Source organism: Osmerus eperlanus, chromosome 22, assembly GCF_963692335.1.
Source record: "Osmerus eperlanus chromosome 22, fOsmEpe2.1, whole genome shotgun sequence".
In the NCBI taxonomy this organism is placed as follows: domain Eukaryota; kingdom Metazoa; phylum Chordata; class Actinopteri; order Osmeriformes; family Osmeridae; genus Osmerus; species Osmerus eperlanus.
The window spans coordinates 11068965-11092471 of record NC_085039.1 but is presented as its reverse complement, the minus strand read 5'-3'; the positions used below and the strand labels follow the sequence as shown (position 1 = coordinate 11092471).

General features: G+C 50.3%; 1 protein-coding gene across 1 annotated transcript in view; it reads right to left on the bottom strand.

The window, feature by feature from the left end:
* The window catches only part of cfap58 (cilia and flagella associated protein 58), a 24776-nt gene extending 3232 nt beyond the window's left edge, over positions 1 to 21544 (bottom strand). The window contains 14 exon segments of the mRNA XM_062448913.1: positions 1297 to 1467; positions 5699 to 5747; positions 6558 to 6593; positions 6595 to 6705; positions 8119 to 8280; positions 11396 to 11587; positions 12747 to 12829; positions 14823 to 14982; positions 16908 to 17045; positions 18086 to 18280; positions 19232 to 19388; positions 20298 to 20446; positions 20788 to 21069; positions 21391 to 21544. Of these exon segments, the coding sequence (XP_062304897.1) occupies positions 1297 to 1467; positions 5699 to 5747; positions 6558 to 6593; positions 6595 to 6705; positions 8119 to 8280; positions 11396 to 11587; positions 12747 to 12829; positions 14823 to 14982; positions 16908 to 17045; positions 18086 to 18280; positions 19232 to 19388; positions 20298 to 20446; positions 20788 to 21069; positions 21391 to 21396 (1891 nt within the window). The 5' untranslated portion in view covers positions 21397 to 21544.
* Between the last annotated feature and the right edge of the window lie 1963 nt (positions 21545 to 23507).

The window sequence follows — 23507 nt, the reverse complement described above, 5'->3', positions numbered from 1 at the left end:
GAGAGGGAGAGAGAGAGAGAGAGAGAGAGAGAGAGAGAGAGAGAGAGAGAGAGAGAGAGAGAGGGGGGGGGGGGGGGTGGGTGTGGGGGGGGAGTCTGGATGGGTTAACGACAGGTCATACTTCAGGTCTGGGTTTGATGGGAAAACAAGCAGACGACAGCCAAAACAACGGTTCTGAAAGCGAGCGCAGAGCGGAGAAAACAGGAGAAAAAACAGGTTCTCACATCAAACAGCATGAGCTGAATAAAGGATGAGTAAAAACACTGAGATACAGCCACGCAGAGGCAAACGTAAAACACGACCGAATGTAACACAGCTGCTCATATGGGACACCAAAATAGTTTTTCACTCAGTTGATACTACATCCAGATGTGATGACTGAGCGATGTGGAGTTGGACCCAGGAGGGTGGTTCGGAGGTGGGGGTGGTTGGAGGCGGGGGTGTGAGAGTGGGGTGGGGACATGACTCGGGGAGGGTTACGGACTCCGTAGCCCAGCAGTCTATTGCTGTTTCGGTACGTGGGGAATGTATAGAAAATGACTTCACAAATGTGAAAATCAGTCAATGAATAATAGATTCGCTAGCACATTAAAGAATTCGGATATTTCCCAGTACAGTATCTTCTTCCCCCTGTGATGTGATTTTGATGATTGCGTAATCAGTTCAAAGCAGAGCACCTCTCTTTCTCTTTCTCTTTCTCTCTCTCTCTCTCTCTCTCTCTCTCTCTCTCTCTCTCTCTTTTTTCCCCTCCATGCTTTTCCTACAGGTTTGCGAGCAAGTGAAGGATATCAAAGTCAGACGTCGTCTGAATGAAAGACGGTGGATGGGGGGGGGGGGGGGGTTGTTAGGAGGGGGGGGTGGATGAGAGACAAAGTCACACTTGCAACAGATACCTACTTGTATACATAAAAGCACGCCATGAATACGATATAGAATACATTAAAGCTGAACAGGGGGGAGTCAATGTGATGCGTCTTTTCTTTCCTCTGCTCTCCTCTCCCCGCCCCCTTGGAAAAGCCACAAACTGAGACAAATAAAGTTAGGGACTAAACAAGATGAAACGCCGGTAAAGCTGGCTGACGCTTTTAAGCGCACACACACACACACCTGTGAACACGCACGCACGCACGACTACACGCCGACGCACACCTGTAAACGCACGCCTTGCACACGCGCCTTGAACTCCGCGCGCGCGCAACTGTAAACACACGCACGCACAGACACTGCACGCACAGACACTGCACACACACACACGCGGGTGCGCACTTGTAAACACACACACACACACACTCCCACACAGCTCCAAGGCTCCACCGAGTGGGATCCTGAGAAGGTGGAAGGTTCCAACCTCGCCGTGGAATAATTGAGTGGGTACAGCAGCCGAGCGTTCACAGCGGGGTCGGCCCGGCCGGCACTCTGAAGGGTACCGCCACAGCACGGCCACCACCGAGCTGACGATGACACTTCCTGACAGGAGGAGAGGAGCACGCTGGAAATTACACGGTGCGAGGGGAAAAAAAATGAAAAAGGAAAGGGGGGGAGGGTAGGGAGGTGGAAAGATGAAGGGGCTGACAGACAGAGGGGGGTCGAGATGTTGGCGGAGGATGATATGACAGGGTTTTTCCTTGGTTGTTTGTTGTTGGGCCGGTTAAGGAGGACGCCAAACGTAGGTTTGTCACTGTTTTTTGAGGCGGTCGGGTGGTTTGGTGGGGGGAGGGGGGGGCTTGGGGTGGTATTGACTTCTTGTCAACGGGGCGTAATGTGCTGTCAATTGCTAAAATACGAACTAGGTTGACAGGGCAGGGTGGTAGCTGACAAAGTAATGGTCTAAACTGAAGAGTCGAGAGAAGATCTTTCTTTAATAGAGGGCAGGTGAGTGTGGCAAAGCTCTCACGCAGACAGGAGACCTACGACACACACTCACAACGTTTCACCATTTAAAGTGTGGCTCGCTAGCTACGGCATGCTCCTAAGCAACAGTGTGGTAAACCGTGTTCAACGCAACACACAACATCCTTATTGGCTGACGTTTAATCGTGACAGCCTTGCGGATCGCTCCTGAACGGGTTAGTGTTGTTTCACTTCCTGAGGTGTTACTGAAATTCCTTCTTGGTGTAAAAAAAAAAGTATTTTTAAAAAAAGAAAGAAAAAGAAGAAGTGAGGTATAGAAAGTGCGAGCCGGAGGAGTGTGAAGCCTCGCTGATCGGCTGGCGTGATAAGCCTTTTCTTTTATTCAGCGTCTTCTACCTTTCCTCGCCATCCTCCTCCGCCCCCCCCCCCCAAAAAAGATTTCATTTTCTCACTCAACCATACACACACACACACCCCTCTCAGCTACAGTACTGTAGACTCTAGCAACACACGACTGAGGAGGAAGATTTCACACAGACCCTCTGAGAGAAATTCTTATCTCGGTGATGAACCAATTTAGGGCCCGGTCGCAATGATAAGATTTCAGCTATTAAGGTTTGACAAATATGTGTCTGAAATGACTGTGCTCTCAATTACAGCACTGATGCAATCTCCTGTGTGAAAACCAGTTACATGGATGTCATGGAGAGGTGAACATGAGGGTCCACCATTAAGGTGGCGCTTTCTTGAAGGCCTATCTGGCTGATGTATGCTAGGACATTATATTGAAACATACAGTAGAACTACATCTATTCTTCCTGTGTAATGGGGAATGTGAGGAGAAGAGAAGAGAGGAGGGGAGGGGAGAGGAGAGGGAAGGGAGGAGGAGAGGGGCATGAATGATGGAATGACAGATAGGAGGAAAGGAGGGATGGAGACAGACAGGTGACAGAAGGATATTGATGCTTAGGGCGGTCGAAAGACTTGAAAGAGGTGAAGCAAAAGGTCAATCCGTAGAAAGATCAAAATGGGATAAATAAAAAGACGGTGTTGGGAGAAAAAAAGATGATCTAGGTTATCTAAGTCTGTTGTAGTGTCTTTTTAATTTGCTGTTTTTCTCCAACATGTCCCCCAGCACCCTCAGACATGAAACAGCGTTTTGGTTTCTATTCTCTCTGTTCATTTCCTTTTCCTCTGCTCCCCATGCATGTCTATTCCTCTCTAACGAAGTCTGAAGAAAAGCCGTACGCAGGAGCAGAAGTTAAAATGATATCTGAAGACAGATTCAGAAGCACGAATGTGAAAGGGGTTTGAAAAAAAAGCATTTTATGACTATGAGTGTCTCACTGTAAGGTGGTTATTTTCTCATTTCAATGAGTCTCTCATAGCCTGACTCACCAGATGGTTTGTTACACATAACCATCTGGGAAATCGTCCTTGGAAACTGTTTGGAAAAGGGCAGGCACAAAAATACTACAACCACGCCCATAGCTGCCAGTAGTTCCTCAAAGGATGCTGATTGGCCCGAACCAAACAAATCACTTGGGTCGTGCCAAGATGGATTCTTGCGTGGAAATGAATTCAGGAATCCTCGCGAATCCAGCTGTCTCGCAACGTTAAGTATCTCCCCCACTGTACAGTGGTTAATTTCTCCACTGAATTACACTGTGTTGCGCTGCTTAACATCGCAATCTGATCAACTAAAGACAAGTGAGGATTCTCAGTTCAGACTTTGAGCCTCAAATGAGAACCTCCACTCGCTGCTTCCTCACCCCCCCCCCCCCCCCCCCCATAACGCGACCGCGTTATGGTCGCGTAACTTACGATTCAATTATCAAAGCAACATCAGAACAATGGCATATCCCATAACAATTATAATCATGATTGGATGAGCAGAACAGTAAAGAGCCTGGCATGACTCGGCAATGGGGGGGGGGGGATGGGGGAGAGGAAAAATCGAGAAGATGAACACTAAAAAATGTCATTTCTCAACTCAGCGCACACACTCCCCTTTATGGCGAGGGTCCTGCTCGATATCTCGGCGCAAAAGCAAATGGCTCCTTTGTTCCCACCGTGCTTTTCGACTCGTCATCCAAATGTCCAATTGTGATCCGAGGCCTGGCCAGGTGGGGGGGAAGGAGTGAGCGACAGGAGGACCGGGGGGGGGGGGGGGGGGGGCGGGGAAGTCTCTTCGCCCGGCCGCTAGCTCCAGTCCCTCCGTCCTTCCCTCTACCTTTCAAACTCCTCGCACGAAGGGGGGGGGGGGGGAGGTTCCAAAACGGCGAGGTGGAAGAATGAAAAGTAGAGAAGGGTGATAGCGGGGAGAGCGAAAGCGAGGGGGGGGGGGGAGATGGAGAGAGATAGGGGGGTGGGGGGGGGGTAAGGGAGGTAGTGCTGGCTCTCACGGCTAGGCTAAGCTACGCTACGTGGTCCGGGGGGGCTCCAGAGTGTCGGAGCAGATAACGGCGGCCGGGGCGAGGCCGCTCCAATCAGCGCCCCCGGCGGGCAGAGCTGGGGGAGTTGAGCGATGGCTGTCACCGGCCTCTCCCCCCCCCCCCTCTCTCCACGCCACCCGCCCCCGGAGCGGAGCATGCTGGGTAATGTCCGCGGGGGGGGAAGAGATGGGGTGGGAGGCAGACGGCGGAGATCATAAGTAAGGAGGAGAAGGTGGAGGAGGGGGAGGACAGGGGAAGGACGAGATGTGGAGGGGAAGAAGGCCGCACTGCCGAGGGCCCTTATTCATCACCGTTGGCATTCTAATTTGACACCTAGCATGAGAGCGAAAGACCCATCGATCAGCTGAGCCAACTCAGGAGGAATTGGTCGGGTTCGCGCGGAGAGGAAAAGCGGAGGCGGCCCTTTTAATAAGGCACCGCCGCACACGCGGCGCCCCGGACGACCACACGCGCACCATCGCCGAACCCTCTCTCTCTCTCTCTCTCCATCTCGGCCTTGCCCAGACCCTCGCCCCCCCAGTGGTTGAGTCAGCTAGCCGTGAACATCAGGCCTGCTCAACCTCTAATCCCCCACCCTCCCCCTTAAACTACCTTCCGGTGCTTTCTACCATACCCATCTGTTCAGACCTCAGGTACTGTGAGCCCTGTGACTACCTAACACACACACACACACTCTCCTCACGCTCATGTGCACAGTGCACAGGGGGAGACTGGTGGGCCGATTCACCTGTTTTGGGGGGATGGCTGGCCGGATGGCTGGACACTGTCACTCTCTCTCTCTCTCTCTCTCTCTCTCTCTCTCTCTTTCTCTATCTGTCTCTATCTCTCTTTCTCTATCTGTATTTCTGTTAGAAGCCTACACTTTGTTTGACATGAATATTTATCCCGGTCAGATCCTGTATATGAGCTAGGCTGCATAACAGGGTTATGCAAATTCGACAACAAATGAAAATAGCACTGGCAATATGCATATTAATGTGACCGCGGTGTTTCTTGTGCGGTGCATTCAAATATAACGTTCTGGAATGTAATTATGTTCGGGCCATATTGAATACATTTAGACAAGTTCAAAAAACACTGTCTCGTTTTCCGACATTTAAAGTAACCGTAGATGTATTAAAAACTGTGGTTTGTGAAAAGTGTTTTTACGAGTTACGGTTCGTGAAAAGGCTGTAAATAAAGTGGGAAATTCAAACAACCACAACAAACAAACAAAAACACCCCCCCAAAAAAATGATTGCGCGCTCGGTAAACACCTGAAGGAAACGGCTGGCACAGGGCCCAGCTCCAGACTGAGTCACACGTTGGTGAATCCGTATTGTACCCGGCGACGCCGTGCAAAGGGGCCCTTCACCATGAGTCATCAGAAAGATCTAAGAATACCACTGTACCTCCGCAGCACAGTGGGACAAGGTTGTTGATGTCGTTACCGCAGCGTTCCTGGGGAGGCCGCGCGCAAACTAACTCCACTTGAGTAGACATTTTCCTTCACCGTTATCAAGAGGATGACATGAGGACAGAGGGGTGTTTACGGAAATGTCTGGAGCAGGAACCACAGTGCCTGGAACTGGAATGAACTGGAACCACAGTGCCTGGAACTGGAATGAACTGGAACAGTAGCTGCGTGTTTGGAAAAGGAACCGTCCCAAACTGAACAGGACTTGTCCCTGTTCAGTTTGACCTGTACCGTATATGCATTCACATTCAAAATGCAAAAATGCAGAATTTACATTTTGAATGTGAATGCATATACGGTAGAATACACAATTGTCTCGCTTGTTTCATGCTGGGGCTAACACACCTAACTATAGGTTTTAAAAACGTTCTGAAAAAACAGTTTCTAAAGGTGTCTCTGTTCTCCTCCTCTCTCTGCAGTAGTAGCTCTACTGTCATTTACAGTGCTAAGGCATCCCGTCGTCCCCAGCATGAGCATTGTCATGGCGACGATGATGCGCCAGTGTCTCCTACAGGGAAGACTGTACCTAAGTGCTGGCTATCTCCAGGTATCCACCATAACGGCTGATTTTACATGTAGTCATTTAGCTCTTATCCAGAGCGACTTACAGTAAGTACAGGGACATTCCCCCCGAGGCAAGTAGGGTGAAGTGCCTCGCCCAAGGACACAACGTCATTTGGCACGGCCGGGAATCGAACCGGCAACCTTCTGATTGTAATAGCCTGATTTCTTAACCCGCTCAGCCATCTGACCGCCTGGGCTAACAGTCGCCCCGGGGGTGGGGGGGAGGTTACCTTGAGAGCCTCCTTCTCCTTCTCCACCCTCTTGGAACTCCAGGTGCTCCTTCACCAGGGCCGTCTCCTTGCCATTGATCTCCTCCTTCATCTGGTCGATCTGGTGGTTCATGATCTTCAGCTTCCTCTTCATCTCCGTGATCTCGTCCTGGGATGGAGTGAGAGGGAAAGAGGGAGAGATAGAGAGAGGGAGGGAGGGAGGGAGGGAGGGAGGGAGGGAGGGAGGGAGGGAGGGAGGGAGGGAGGGAGGGAGGGAGGGAGGGAGGGAGGGAGAGAGAGAGAGTGAGGGAAAGGAAGAGAGGGATGGGGGGTGTAATCAGGGTGGAGTACGGAGGAAAAGTGTGTGAAGGAGAGGGAATGAGCGAAAGAGAGAGAGAGAGAGAGGGGTGGAGACGAAGAGAGATAAGAGAGACAGAAAGGGGTGAAAGGGAGGGGCAGTGAACAAATGAGGTGGAAGAGGTGAGGGAATGGGATGGGAAAGAGAAAAAATGGTTGAGAGGCAATCAGACAAAATGAGACAGAGAGACAGAGACAGAGACAGAGACAGAGACAGAGAGAGAGAGAGAGAGAGAGAGAGAGAGAGAGAGAGAGAGAGAGAGAGAGAGACAGAGAAGGGCAAAGGAAGAAGAGGGAGAGGGGTACAAAAGGACTCATTAAAAAATGACACCCGTGGTCAAAAAAGTTACACCGCCCCTGACAAGGTCGAACTGCTTGTCAGTCGAGGACAGACGTCAGAACAGGGGGATGACTTTCCCTCTCCTCCCCAACTAGCAGGAAAAAAATGAAAGCATGATTAAATAAAAAGGCAGAATGAAAGTGTGGAATTATTCTTTGATACAGTGCTGAATCAAAATCACTCTCTGATATGGCACTCCTTGACATTATCCCTCTCTTCTCAAAGCATCAGAGGAACTGGGATGCTCAAATATTAGCAGTCGATCTGAGTTTTGTGATCTGTTCTGGGGGGGGGGTTTGGGCAGGAAAGTTAGTGGGTGTAGCTACGCAACAATGTTGGAGTGGGGTTCAAATGGAACACAGCACAAATGCACACACAAAAACAATCCACAAGTCCATTAGTGTTTGGGTTCATGATCTGGATTGCAGATGACAAAGGACAAGTCTCTGCCTATATTAAGATGTTGCTCTGCTGATGGAGGTAGTGTATAAGGGAACTTCCCTTTGACAGAACCTATTTACTTCCTCTGAAAAAAGTGGGGTGAAGTAGGGTGAGTGAGTGAGTGAGTGGGAGAGGGAGGCATTCAGAGGCTGTTCAAGCCTGCTTCGCTGGATTGAGGGATGGATAAATGGATGCCATAAAACAGCCTATAATAAAACGATGATTAATTAATTCAATCGCAGCATCAATTACCCTGAGTAACTTCTTATCCGTGTATGTGTGCAACTATTTGTGCACAACTTCTGAATGCGTGTATTGAGTGCATCTGTGTACATGCCTGTGTTTGTGCGCGCTAATGCGTGTGTGTGCACGCACTTGTCTGTGTGTGTGTGTGTGCGCATAAGCATGTGTGTGTGTGTCCAAGCAGGTGTGGGTGTGTGGTACCTGGGCCTCGATGAGGTTCTTGCTGTAGAGGTTCCGGTCGGAGCGGACCGCCTCGTACAAGTTCTGCTGCTGCTTCAGCTTGGTCTCCGCCTCGGCGATCTTCTTCTTGTAGTCGAAGATCTGCATCTCGCGCACTTTGATGTCCTCCATGTGCTGGAGCACCTGTGGGAGGAGGGAGGAGAGAGAGAGGGGGGTGAGAGAGATAGAGGAGAGAGGCCGGGGACGGGAGCGGGTGGGGGGTTAGAGAGGGGGCGTGGCCTGTAGGAGGGGAAGGGGGGCGGGTTATGGATTGACTATGGAGGAGGGGGAGGAGGGAGAGAGGGGACATGGCATGTGGGGGGGAGGGGGTGGAAATGGGCGGGGGCACAGTAGGGGGTGTCGTAGCCTGGGGCTTCATTACACTCGAGGTGATCAAGTAACCCGGGGGGGGGGGGGGGGGGGGGGGCGATGCTAATAATCAGTCCTAACACTCATCCTCCTCTCTCTTCCTGACTCCGTCCTCAATCCAAACCCCCGGGGGAAATGAGGCTAGGTGAGACGAGCCCCACGTTTCTCTCCCTTTCGTCCCGTCCCTCCCCCTTGTGAAGTGGAGGAGATCTGCGTTCAAGTGCCTCTGATGGCCAGAGCGCTCCGTTCCCAGGGGATTGATTGATCGGTCGACGGGGAACGCCCCGTGCCTCCCGCGGTCCTCGTCCTCCTCGGTGAGAGCGGCTCGACAGCCAGATAAGTAATGTCAAATGACATTCCACACATATCTGCTTCTGGAAATCAAATTAGATGTCTGGTTGTATATTGTGCGCCTCCCTCAGCGTAGATCTGCAAATCCAATCATGGAGCGCCCTGGCTCAGTTCTTCCCTTTGCTACCTCAGAGGCAACATGCACAGAAATCAAATGTAAAGAAGTGTGTGGGTGGGTATGTGTGTGTGTGGCTGTGTGTGTGAGTGGGTGTGTGTGTGTGTGTGTGGGTGTGTGTGGGTGTGTGCATTCAGGGATAAAGGCCCAGGAGAAAATGTTCTGATTAGTGTGCTGAATGTCCTACAGTACGAGTCTATAGGGATACTGCTTAAGTAAGTCTCTGACACATGGTGTCCTTACACTGTGTGTGTTTAGAGAGCTAAGGCCCACTTTGGAAATAACCGTGGCAGAGGACACACAAGTGAGATGAAAAATCAATGTTTAATCTTTTCTGGGGAACGGCCAGAAAGCGGAAACTGTCAGTTTCCAAATTGAGGGGTGGTTATTATCACATATTATTTTCATTCAAAGCCTACTGATCTTCTTTATTGAATGGTTATCATTGTGTTAGCTAGGTACAGTGGAGAAGGAGGATTATGGCTTTGTTCACTATCAATTCTCTGGTCAGCAATCCTGAACTGAGGAGGAGCAAAGGAACTTGAGGAAACAATTAGTAGTTGACTCGTACAATTGAATTCAAAATTAGTTATTGCTCGGCTATACTTTTGAAGAAACCCAAGTGAACTCCTTTAGGTTTTAAACTTGTTGAGAGCGAGCGATACAGTTCCCCATTGATTTACCCAGCCCTGTTTGTGCGTTGACAGCAGAATTCTAATCACAAAAATAGTGGCAAAAGTATTCATGAATTTTAAAGCAATCCCTTGATTAAGGGCCCTTGTCAGTGTTAAAGACACATTTGCAAAGCCATTACCACGGTGCTTGTTTTAAACGTGGCATGCTTCCGTTTCTTCAAGGTTCTTTGTAAAAACAAGACGAAAAAAAAAACGAGAAGAAAATTGCCGGTGTGCTACTGAGACTGTTTGAAGAAGGGGTTTGAGAGAAGTCATCATGGGTGCCTCAGGTACCTGCAGGCCTGCTACAGGGAGCTGAACACTGTATCCAGACAGCGTGTCTCTGACACTCAGGAGAGAGCTGTGGGTATGGATACATTACAACCAATGCCGCGGTAGGAACCAAAAAGGCGCTATTGTTTCTGTTCCTTTCTACTTTCCTCTACTCTGTCCTGCTCAATGCTCTGCTTAGCTCCCATTGGCTGAACCCTCCTTTCCTGAACTCCCCTCTACTCTGTCCTGCTCAAGGCTCTGCTTAGCTCCCATTGGCTGAACCCTCCTTTCCTGAACTCCCCTCTACTCTGTCCTGCTCAAGGCTCTGCTTAGCTCCCATTGGCTGAACCCTCCTTTCCTGAACTCCCCTCTACTCTGTCCTGCTCAAGGCTCTGCTTAGCTCCCATTGGCTGTACACCCCTTTCCTCAACTCCCCTCTACTCTGTCCTGCTCAAGGCTCTGCTTAGCTCCCATTGGCTGTACACCCCTTTCCTCAACTCCCCTCTACTCTGTCCTGCTCAAGGCTCTGCTTAGCTCCCATTGGCTGTACACCCCTTTCCTCAACTCCCCTCTACGCTGCTCGACTGTCCCCTCGCCTAGTCTATTCCCTTCTATTCTCTTCTCCTCACATCCACTCTCCTCTAATCGGCACTACACTTCACAGTGTCAGTATCTTGTAGTCTATTCTCTATTCAAATCAATGTTACAAGCTGGAATCTAATCTGGCGTTCTCATTTGTGCCATGAGCTTTTACAACTCAGCGGTGTCAAGAGTCCCGGGGTGGCTCTCTGCTATTCATAAATGCTACTTACGCTCTCGGTACCGTGAACGGAGAGAAGCGTGGGCAGAAACGAGAAGGTGCTGTATGTGCAGCATGTGCGATGACACGTTGTTCCCCCCCCCCTCCATGTGTTACCCATCCCCATTAACATGGCTTTTAGAGGCCGCCGTGAATCAATTAGATCGAGACACGCCACAGCAGTGGCAGGGACGCGACAAAGGCGGTCCGGCTTCTGTTTAACGGATAACAAAGACACAATGTATAACAAGGGCCAATGTAGAACACTCGTAACCGGCAACAAAAAAGTCTAGAAAAGGACGTATTTCAATCGAGTTACCGCCTTCCCCGCGACTCTTTTTTTTCCCCCTCTTCCATTCCGCTCATCAACCCGGCGAGCTCAGCGAGGGTTTCTCACAGGCTTCTCGTCGCGACTCGAATAACACGTTATGAAGCCAGATGCTGTGCCCGGTTGGCAAGCGCCGTTTGCGAGAGAAATGACTCAAGCAACAGGATATTTCAATCGAGGCTGTTTCTAAGGGGTTTCTCCTGGGGTCGTCTTATTCGCCACCCTCAAGCGTCTGGGGTCGGGTTTTGTACAAAATACCAGCGCCTTTTCCCGATTCTGGCCCCCGTTGTGTCGAAGTCAGCCGCGTGTACGTTTGTCACGGCACCGGACGCCTGGGTCTGTGCACCTACCTTGTACGTGAGGTCGCTGGCCTCGTTGATGTAGCGGTCCCGCTCCTTCTCCAGCTGGTAGATGATCTTGCGCTGCTTCTGGGCCTCGTCGCGGTAGTTCATGATCTCCTGGTCCAGGTTCTTCTTGGACTGCTCGTGAAGCTTCACCATGTTCAGCTGCTTCTCTGTGGCGTTGGCCGCCTTGATCATGTTCTGGTGGAGACACAGACGCACACGCACACATGCACGCACGCACACACACACGCACACACTCACGCGAGCGGGGAGACACGCACACACATTTGCACAATGGATTAGCTGGATGAATTAGCTAAGCGGATGAGGGCATGTTTGGTCTAGGAGTGTGCATTTGGCAAAGATGTTCCGCATATTGCTTGCATTCAGGCGATTATCTGACTCCATACAATTGTAACAAATCAAGCAAGACCTGCAAATAACCAAAGGAGCAAAGCACTGTGGAGGATGCTGTGAAAGGCTTTAGAGCAGAAAATAGCCCAGTGCCATTGGACAAAAAAGATACCACTTTAGACACACGAAAACATCCATTCCTCCTTGTAAGATCTCCTTCTCCACAGACCTCTCCCTTACCGCCCACCCCGACCCCCACCGCCCCCACGCCTGCCCCCCAATCTAAGCTACGTTCCGTGGGCATATCACCACACACAAACGCCCCCACCCCCCCCCCCCCCCCACCCCCCCACCTCTTAGCATGCCAGCGTGTAGCGCTGCACAGCCAGGGCAGATGAAATATGAATGGGCCTCTCTCATCTCCTTATACACAACAACAATACAATATTTAGCACATCATCATCAGTGTCGGAGGCACTCGCCGTTTCAATCTGCCATCGGGAGCCTTGAAGAGCAATTAAGAAGCTCGTTTTTTCTTTTCTGGTGTAGAAAAGAGCGGAGTGGGGGAGGCGGGGGGGGGGGGGGGGAGGAGGTGGCGTACGACAACACTTTAAGTACAATATCTATCACTTCAAAGAGCAGGGACGACATCATGCGGGGGCCGTGACAAATTAGTTTTGTTTGTCTTTCTACTCAGAGAACTCGGGAGCGAGCGGAAGGCTTCTCACAGGGCCTCGACGCGTGACGTGCGTGTGCGATAGCATGTCAGGTGGGTCCGCGTTGGCGTGTGGCGGGGGCGTCGTGGACCTGCGGGGGGGGCGGACACCTTTAATAAAGCGGAGTGGAGAGGGGGGGCCTTCAGCCTGGGCCCGACAGGGCTGGGGGGGGGGATCACTGTGACGGCCTGGTACAGTAACACACACCTCCACTAACACGCACGAGTCCACGCACACCGAAACACACACACACACGTTTGAATAGGATATTGCTCCCTACTCTTTACCTTGTTGAGGATGTCCCTCTCCCGGACCAGCTCGTCGATGGCCTTCTTGTCGACCTCCACCTGTTTCCTGGACGACTCCATCTCTGCACGAGACGGGGAGAAGAGACACAAAGAAACATTTACATTTAGTCACTCGTATCTTATCCATTTAGTCGCTCACTTACAGTAAGTACAGGGACATTCCCCCCCGAGGCAAGTAGGGTGAAGTGCCTTGCACTTCCCCACAATGGGGACACAACCCCATTTTGGCACGGCCGGGAATCGAACTGGCAACCTTCCGATTACTAGCCCGATTTCCTAACCGCTCAGCCATCTGACTCCTGAAACAGATTTCCTGTTTAGGGCCCCTGATGGGATGTTTTGATAACTTCCAATTTTCCCACCCTCTCTTTAGAGAAACCGTGGGTTTAATACGCTGTTCAGGCTCGAGCGCATCGAGCCCGTATGAAATAATTACACAAGAGAGGAAGCCTATTATTTTCACGTCGGGGAAACGGGGGGGGCGCGAGCGCGCGGGACGGAGAGGGAGTCAGAGAGAGGGAGGATGAAGGGTGGGGGTGAGATGAAGAGTCAGACAGGGGGGGTGACTGACCGAAGGGCAACGGGGATAGGGAAGAGACACCAGAAGAGGGGAGAGAGAGAGGTGGGTGAGATATGGACAGGTGGGAAGGAGAGATGGGGGGTTGGAGGGGTTGGATGCATGTTGGGGAGGGAAGAAAGAGACAACAGGATGGGGGCAAACACAGAGAAAGAGAGATTGGACAACTGTGAGTCACAGAATGAGAGCGTGAGAGAGAGATGGAGCGAACAGGAAATAAAGAGAGAGAGAGCGCCGTGAAAAAGACTGAGACGAGAGCAGAGACGTCACACGGATCGTTGTTAAGTGGGCGCCGTGTCAGAAGGCATGAGCATCCGTGTTGTCATGTCAAATGGCCGTTCCGTGTACTCCCCTCGGGGGCCCCTTGGCGCGGCGAGCGGGATCGCCGACCTCCCCCCGCATGCTCCCCTTCAATCCATCGCTCACGGGTGACACTTATTAACGTGACACCAGCATTTTTTTACCTCATCCATCGCGTTACGCCCCAAAAACTGCCCACCGGACGCCACTCGAACGCGGGCAGGGCCCTGTGGTGCCAACCGATTCATTACGAAAGTCCACACACACAAACACACACATACACACACTTCATCATCATCATCACTAGCAATCATTACATCGGTGATGAGTCACCGCTGTTAAGCTTTGTTCCGTTTTTTTCCCGCTATAAGGGTCAGAGAGGGGGAAAGAAAAATGATCAAAAGTCTCTGGTTTTTGATGGACCTCACACAGACCCAGAGCCACCTGACAGATCAATAGACATGTCAACACCACACAGGGGGATTTGAATGTCTCTCCGAGTTGCAGATGAAGACGTCAGAGGGGGGATCTCGGCTGTCGAGAGGAGCGGGGCGGTCCTGACAGTGTCGGGTGGAATAGACGCAGAGCAGAGGAGACAGTTTAAGTGCCAATTGCGTGTGTGTATGTGTGTGTGTGGGGGAGATTTGCTGGCTACGTGGGTGTGAGTGTGTGTGTGGGCGTATGTCTGTGTGTGAGTGTGTGAAAGAGGCTGTCTGGCTGTCAGTGTCTGTGTGTGCCTGTGTGTGTGTGTGTGAGAGAGAGAGAGAGAGAGATAGAGAGAGAGAGAGAGAGAGAGAAGAGAGAGAGAGAGAGAGAGATGAGAGAGAGAGAGAGAGAGAGAGAGAGAGAAGGAGAGTGGTTGGTTGTTTTGTTTTATGGTGATGTCCCACTTCTAGGTCCATATTCGAGAGATATTCAGGAGCACATTTTTATGCAGCTAGTTGCCCGGAACTTTACCACTCCCAGTTCGTATTTGGCAATATGAACATTTGTTTCTTAATGCTAATAAAGCCAATTGAATTGAATTGAGAGAGAGAGAGAGAGAGAGAGAGAGAGAGAGAGAGAGAGAGAGAGAGAGAGAAGAGAGAGAGAGAGAGAGAGAGAGAGAGAGAGAGAGAGAGAGAGCGCGAGCGTGCACGGTGGCGTGTGTCTGCGTCAGTGCGTCGGCCTCTCCGTGCCTCTGTCCAGGCCGGCTATCTGGTTCTTCAGCGTGTCCCTCTGCTGCTCCACGTCCAGCTTCTGCTCCTCCGTCTGCCGGAGCCTCCGCTGGGTGGCCTCCCGCGTCTTCGTCAGCTTGGCTATCTCCTGACGCATCTGACTCACCTCCTCCTCCTTCACCTGGAGACAGGGGGGAGCCAGCCAGCAAGAGGAGGGAGGGAGAGAAGGAGAGATGGGCAGGGGGGGGGAGATGGAGGGAGAGAGAAAGAGATGGAGGGGGAGACAAAGAGAGGAAGTGAAGGAGAGAGGGAGGGAGATGGGGGGGAGATATGGAGGGGGAGACAAAGAGAGGGAGGGAGGGAGGGAGGGAGGGAGGGGAAACGAGAAAAGAGAGAGAGAAGGAAAGCCAGATAGCGAGAAAGAGAGCGGGAGAGAGTGAGGATAACAGGTATTTATTGTGTTGCAGTGTTGCTGGCATTGGGGGCTCCAGACCAATTTTCTTTGTCTGTGTGATAGCGGTTCAGGGGAGACCTCTCCATTCTCTGGAGGGTCCGCCAGACCAAGACAAGTGTTTTCCAGTGCTCGGGGCTCCGATAATCTCTCTCTGTTCCCCTCCCTCCTGAACTCCTCTGCCTGCATCGCGGGAAATCACGGCGACCACTTCACAGGAAATGACGGCGATCCCGCGGTCCTCGAAGGACGCCGTCTATCTGGGATAATCAGGATGCCTTTCTGCGCGCGTCACCCGGCGTCAGGAATGTTTAAACGCCTGCCTGGCTTGTCGAACGCACCGAGCACGCCGTTTCTCGCGCCACCTCAACGAGCAGGAGACATGTGGTATGAACGCCACGGAGGAGACAGGGTCGTGGTGTTAGCATATGCCTAACGGTGTGTTGTGTCGTTTTTTTTTTTGCTTCAAATGACTAGAGAACTTGACTCACTTATGGCTTTGGGTAGAAGAAAAAAAGTGATTGGGGTGTTTGGGGATGAATTGCGTCTAAACAGTGCCCCCTTGTGTTGACGTTCCTCGACTAAGCCCACTTTTCCCTCCCTGAGTGCAGTCCCGAGACTCGCACATTACAGTAACGTCCACGGTTCGAGACGACAGTGAGTGCATTCGCTTCTCGTGGTTTTAAAACCAGAGCACACAAGGCGACGCGCTCTTTATCGACCTGAACGCCAGGTCGCCCCTGTAAGTAGCACTGTGAGATAGATCTTTTCAGTGCAGACTCAACGCACAGGACCGAAGGCAGGTTCAAGGCTCGGTGTTCGGGGCGTTTGCGGATAGCCATCGAATTAACAATCGAGGATCTAGGTTGAGTCGAGACAGGATTGAAAAGAGAAAAACGCTGCTACACGAAGACCGGCCTGGGGGGGGGGGGTGAGCGCACAGCACATCCACAAGAGTGGGAGAAGCAGGCCTGGCAGGAGCGCTGGTCTGAAAAAGGAACTATTAGGCATTACAACTCCTTCACGTCTCCTAAAGCAGGTCAGGTATCTATCAAATCCCTCCTTCCCAAGATATCCAAGCAAGCTAGCGCACCTGGGCCTAACAGCGGCCGAGCAAAGCTTCCGTCGATACGAGCTGCTTTGCCAGCAGGGGTGTGTGGAGAAGCAGCCGCAAAAAAAGCAAACGCTGCCTTTCCCAGGACTCCTATTATGTAAGGGCCCTGACAGCGATGTTGTTCGATCCGCACAAGGCAACACTTTGAGAGAGGCTCTCGGTGGACCCTTTCATCTGGGCCTGCCCGGCATCTACACATACAGACACAGGCGTGCACACACACACAGTCCTCTCTCTCTCTCTCTCTCTCTCTCTCTCTCTCTCTCTCTCACACCCCCTCTCTCTCTCTCTCTCTCTCTCTCTCTCTCTCTCAAACCCCCTCTCTCTCTCTATCTCACCCTCTCTCTCTCTCTCTCTCTCACCCGCTCTCTCATGTTCCGCCCTCTCACTCACCCTCTCGTCCTTGTTCACACCCCCGCACACACCCACCCTCCCACCACCCCCCATACACCACATCCCACTCCTTCCACAGACCCAGAGCAGATTGGGGGGCTGGTGGTGGTGGTGGTGGTGAGGGGCTAGCCCCGGCGCGGGGCCTTACCTTCAGGTCGGACGCCCTCTGGTGATTGTCGAGGGAGACGTGCTCCAGGCTGGCGGCGTTGTTCTCGTTCTCCTGCTGCAGCTTGCTGTTCCTCACCTGCAACTGCTCCAGCTCCTTGGTGGCTCGCTCGTTCAGGATCTGACAGGGCCGGGGGGGATGGGGGAGGGGATGGGGGAGGGGATGATGAGAAATGGACAGCGTAAACGCTCGATCTGACCCACTTCTCGGGCTGTAACGTCAAGCGAAACGTTAAAAAAAATTAATGTTGTCGATTTTTTTCCATGTTCCAGACAAGCCACGAAAAAAAATAAAAAGCCTCCTTTGACAAGCCTAAAAGCACTACCCTCGGCTGAAAGCCTTTTGCGCAAGATGTCACTTAACGCTCCATCTTCTGCCTGGTTAGAAATGTCAAAAAGCTCAAACAGCGAGCAGGTTTTGTATTCGACTGGGGCCCAAACTGTGGTCATGGCTGGGGAGCACTCATCCCTGTCCAACTGGGCTGAGCCACCAGCGCCTGGCGGGGTGACGCCAGCTTGGCGTGGGCTCCACAGCACACAGCCATGAGAACAGACTGGAGGAAGTCCACGGGTGGGGACTGGATGCTGGTGGTGCTGGTGTGTGTGTGTGTGTCTACCTGCCTGGCTGCACACGTCTGTGTGCACCGGAGACGGCTAGAACCCCATCCCACCAATCACAGGTGGAGTCGCGGAGTCGTGTGGGTGTTTGTCTGTGTGTGAGTGTAGTGTGTTTATGTGTGTTCATGTGTATGTGTGTTTATGTGTGTGTGTGTGTGTGCGTGTTGATGTGTGTGTGTGTGTATGTGTGTGTGTGCGTGTTTATGTGTTTATGTGTGTATATGTGTATGTGTGTTTATGTGTTCATGTGTTTAGGTGTGTATGTGTGTGTGTGTGTTTGTGTGTTCATGTGTTTAGGTGTGTATGTGTGTGTGTGTGTTTGTGTGTTCATGTGTTTAGGTGTGTATGTGTGTGTGTGTGTGTGTTCATGTGTTTAGGTGTGTATGTGTGTGTGTGTGTGTGTTCATGTGTTTAGGTGTGTGTGTGTGTGTGTGTGTGTTCATGTGTTTAGGTGTGTATGTGTGTGTGTGTGTGTTCATGTGTTTAGGTGTGTGTGTGTGTGTGTTCATGTGTTTAGGTGTGTGTGTGTGTGTGTCCCCTCACCTTCTGCTCCCTGAGCTGTTGCTCCAGCCTCTGCTGCTCCTCCTTGCTGCGCTGGCCCTGCTGGCTGAGCACCTTGATGTCGCCCTGCCTGGCCTCCAGGTCCGCGTGCATCTGCTTCACCTCCTTCTCCAGCTTCTCCTTCCTCCGCGTCTCCCTGGAGCACTCGTTCTGACGCACCTGGATCTCCTGCTGGAGCTATGGGGGGGAGAGACGCCACAACGTCAACTGCGATTTCCCCCCAAAACGAACCGGGGGGGGGGGGGGGGGGGGGGGGTTGATTTGGAACGCGGGTCCCGTACGGTGGTCTTGGGTCTAGGATCGCGGCACCGCCGAAACGGTGAGCCTGTGATGTGTGGGCGCGGATATCTACTGTGTCCTTGTGAAAACTGCTATCTGTGAACTACAGGGCAGTCAAGCTAACGCTGGAGTGTGCAGTGTGGTGAGATCCTGGAGGGGGGTGCTTTTGCGTTGGTTGGGTTGAGATTTGTGGAGCCTCCCATACGAAACACTAAGTACCATCCACTAGCGAAACGGCCCTCAGACCAGCATTCATCAATACTTACAGGGCCAGGTTCCACACTTCTTCCAGGGGTATAGCAGTTATTATTTAACTTAATGATCATTAAAAGGTGAATCCATCTTACAAAATGCAACTTTAAGCAGGGATTGCGTTAAATAATGCATGGCATTTTTTTGATTGACCTCTAAGTTCTCCCAAGTTCAGCCTTGGGAATAAAACATTCTTTACTTGTCTCAGAAATAAATGTCAAGCCTAAATTGCTGCTGTGGAATTACAGACAAGAAAGAAACAGAGGGCAACGTTGAAATGAAAGGAACTACTGCCATGAATCAAAACGTTTCTGACAGGAAATATCAATTTTTTCTCCAGCCAATACATTTTCAATAAGCATTATAAATGTATATTTCTGGGGAGGGTTTCATGTATTTGTTTCGATTTAGATGTGTTCTGCCATCCTCACAAATACCACCATTTCAAATCTCATTTTCAATAAAGAACCCTGTCTGTTAACGAGGCCTGGTTGCTGGAACCCCTCTGCAATCATCCCCAGAGTGCTAACCGGACTTCCCACTGGGTGTTTTTTTTTGGAACCATCCAATCAGCATAGCCGTTCACCATCGTCCAACCTGAGATATGGACTCCATGGTCATCTCCTTCTGGGCCTCCATCTCCTGCTGGGTTGCGGTGGCATTGGTGAGGTCGTCCCGGAGGGTCACCACCTCCGACAGCAGCTGGTCCCTCTCGCTCGTCAGCTCCTCTTTGATCTTCAGCAGGTCGCCCACGCTGGGGGTTAGGGTTAGGGGGGGGGGAAGAAACCAGGCGTTCAGGGCCTTCTGTCCGAGGTCGAGGCCCTCCTGACTGAACATGGTGCACCGCCGTCTTTACAGGCGCAGTGGTAGCAGATACGGACACTTTCTTTCAGCTTTAAGCTAGGAAGGAAACTTGTTTCCCGCAATGCTTTCTTCGCTACCCATCCAAACTCCCAGTCTTATCTTAACCCTTGTGCTGCCTTCGGGTCACATGACCCAAAGGTTCATAACGAACCACCGTTGTGTTTACCCAATTTTACCCAATACAAAAACAAATAAAAATTATTTTCTTTTAACCATTGCAATGTGGGGGGTCTGAGACAGCCCGACAGTTAAAAGAAAATGCTTCACTTTGTTTTTGTAGGAGGTAAATCTGTCGCAATACGACGGTGGGTCACAATGACTGATGGGTCAGAATGACCCGAAGATAACACAAGGGTTAACACACAATATCACACATCCAGGGGGTATGGCTACTGAATTTCAGGCTCGTTATCGAATCGCCATCTCAAGAAGCCACCTCCACTGGAGGTCCGACGTCCGGAGTCTAACACCGGTAGGGAGCGGCTCCCTCACCTGTGCTCCTGACCCAGGGACAGCCCAGAGCTTTGTTCCTCACCTGTGCTCCTGACCCAGGGACAGCCCGGAGCTTTGTTCCCTCACCTGTGCTCCTGACCCAGGGACAGCCCGGAGCTTTGTTCCCTCACCTGTGCTCCTGACCCAGGGACAGCCCGGAGCTTTGTTCCCTCACCTGTGCTCCTGACCCAGGGACAGCCCGCAGCTTTGTTCCCTCACCTGTGCTCCTGACCCAGGGACAGCCCGGAGCTTTGTTCCCTCACCTGTGCTCCTGACCCAGGGACAGCCCGGAGCTTTGTTCCCTCACCTGTGCTCCTGACCCAGGGACAGCCCGGAGCTTTGTTCCACCAGCTTGGTCAAGTTTGCGATCTCCGCCTTCAGCGACTGAATGACCTCTTTGGTCCTCAGCTCTTTGTCGTGAGCCGCGTCCACCATCTTCCAGGCCTTTTCGATTTCCTAATAAACAGGTGGAGAAAACGTTTCTGAAAAGTTTTTGGAAAGGTCAAAGCAGCTCGAATGAACTCTGTGTGTTATATTGCAAAGGACCTACAAAATGTAAGCAGTGGTATTTCTCCATATAACATGTCTCTCTCTCTCTCTCTCTCTCTGCTGCTGGACTAAATTAGGAGTGCATAGTATATCGCATGCTACATTATGCAAGACCGTGCACTTGATACACACAAACCTGCTACTCTCGAATGAAAACCTCCATCCTCCTGATTCTAAATGAGGCTCATAATTTGGCAGTGCTTCCGCACATCTCTCCAGCCTTATGTTTTATCGATGGGCTCAACTACCTTCTTCAGAGACGTGATGGTTGTCTGATCTTCCTGGGACAGTTTCAGCGCCGTGGCCACTTTCACGGAGTTGGACACGATCTCGGCGTTCAGCTCCCTGCATTTGAGCATGAGCCTCTTTTCACTTTCGTGAGACTTCTTCAAGGCATTGGTGAGCTTCTCGTACTCCACTCTGAATTTGTCCAGGCTCTTGTCCCCGATGAGTTCGTTGAGGACTTCCTGGAATTCTTTCTCCAGAGATTCAAAGCTGTTTTCCTCACCCTCTGGCTTTTGAGGTTTTTCCTGGAAACAGGCACATGTGCACACACACACACACACACAGTGTTAGAGTAGGTTACACATGTCAAAAGATGTACACATTTTGAAGGTTACACATGACTGCCTGCAAAGTGTAGTCTTACATCTTTGTGAGACACATATTGCTCATTTTAAATAATTATATTTTGTGGTATAAAAAAGACACATTAACTTAACACCGAGTTGTATTTTCTTTCTGTGTATTCTGGAGTCTATTAATCCTGGTTCCAGTGGGCTAGACTGAGTTGGCTCACGTTAGCTGGCTGGCTAGCAGCTATTACTAGCTAAACTTTTTTTTAAACCTACCTCCATATTGTCCTCCTTTCCTTGCAAGTAATTTTAGAATATCAGTAACTCATAATTTCAACGAAATAACTTTGGTTTTAGCCAGCTAACATATCATAACATAGCTAACTAGCCTCTTCCGTGGACTTTCCATTCCGTGATGTTGTTTGTGCTCTCCAAGGCAACGCGTCCACGTATCCAAGCAACGAGCTGCAGGAGGCGGAGGGGATGGTTGCGTGCACTTGGTTGTAATCACTTCACATTCTTGCACTTTTAGGCAAGGCACGGCGGTGTCGAGTGTTTTTATATCATAAATTGTTTCAGTGCATTCTGATTGTGTGTATTTTTTAAGTCACGACAATGAGCTTGTAGTGTGTGATGTCAGCTCACGTGTATTTTGTTGTTGTTTTTTACACTAGGTGGCGGCTTTGCACAGTTCATGACTTGATGAAGCAATAACTCACATGAAAGTGATGCAGTATGTGTTTCGTTTGGGGATTTTCAGTGAGACTGTGTTTTCCCCGATATTCATTTACATTAACTGATTTATGTCCAATTCAGCCCTCTTTCTTCTCAAGTATATTTTATCATTAGCCCTACGATTTCATCCTTGATAATTCACGTCAATGCATCAACATATTCACATTAATGAAAACAAGAACCACTTTCTATCTTCTAGACCCAAGGCCTAAACTCAGTCCAATTTGAGAACGAATGATAAAAGAGAGGGCAACTGTCAAAGCGACTAATACACCTACAATTCATTGTAACATTGGGCAGTAATCTACTACTGTATTCGCCAAACCAGCATCATCGTAATCCCCTCAGGCCTGTTCTACTGTCGGGGCAGCCTATGAGTCCACGCTGTAAGGCGGGGTCATTATCTGATAAGCATGCACGCATGGATATATACTCTGAACGACATGCACAACCAGAGGAATGACATAGTCTAGCCTACGACTGAATAACATTTGTGGCTTCGGTTTTATTGTCGATTTAGTTAGTCGTCTCAAGTGAGTCACCTCACTAAACGAACATCCGTTTTGTATGGAAGAGCGCACGCTCAATTCTGAACACCTGCGCGCACCGTGCATAATAGGCCATCCATTCTGGTTAAGTCGTGTTGTGGATGACGTGTCCGCAAAATTATCTCTATGTCTCTTAATCGTTGGCGAAAGTGAAATATGTTTTGCATGCTCCTGAAAATAGGTGGGTTTCGAGGCGAAATATAAACTAAGCGGAAGACGTCATCCGGAGAGGCACATCTGGGCACTGAAAAGTCACAACGCCCGACATGGGTAATAACGTTTCAGGGATCTCCACACTTCAAAGAGGACAACAGAACAGATTTCAAAGACTGCCAAACTCACAGAAAGGTCAGTAACAGTAATTAATTTCAAATGACAGTATTTTACTCACAAACAGTAGTGTAACATCATACAGTTGTGGGCTAACTTTTTGGGGGCCTATCCATCGCGAACAACCCCTAAATAGGTATTGAGAGTTGTGTTCCATAAAGCAGATAAACCAATATAAATGCATTTACAAATATAAATCCCATAAGATTATCAGAAACTAATGGATTTGAATGCATTCTAATTCCCTATCTGTAATCTGTCATTGTCATCCATAAGTGCAAGCGGTGCATGGTGCTGAATGATGAAGTCTACACAGAGCCTGTACAATCCTGTACGATCCAATATTCTACACTTTATTTGCATTACATGACATTCAGTTGACTGTGCATGTCATTGTACAGGACAAAGTAATTTTACTCTCTTATCAGTCTACAGGATACTTGTAGTCGTGGCCCATGCACTGTATTTAGGCCTAGTATTTGATGGTCAGTAACAGCCATTGTGTAACTGTAATTATACGGAATGAGAACTAGAAAAATAGTAGCAAAGGACTATCGCCATCAGTTGCATTTTCGTCTTTTGCATATTCAAGACGAGCTGATGAGGATCATTACAGAAGCATTTATGCTCATTCCCACATAGTCATTAGAACGGGATCATTATATTCCAATGGGTAGGCGATGAAGCACGGTTTAAACGTTCGCTGTGTAAAGAGGGGAATACAATGAGTAAAGTGCACACTCGAAAACCTATTCACACCCAATTAGAATATCTCGACAT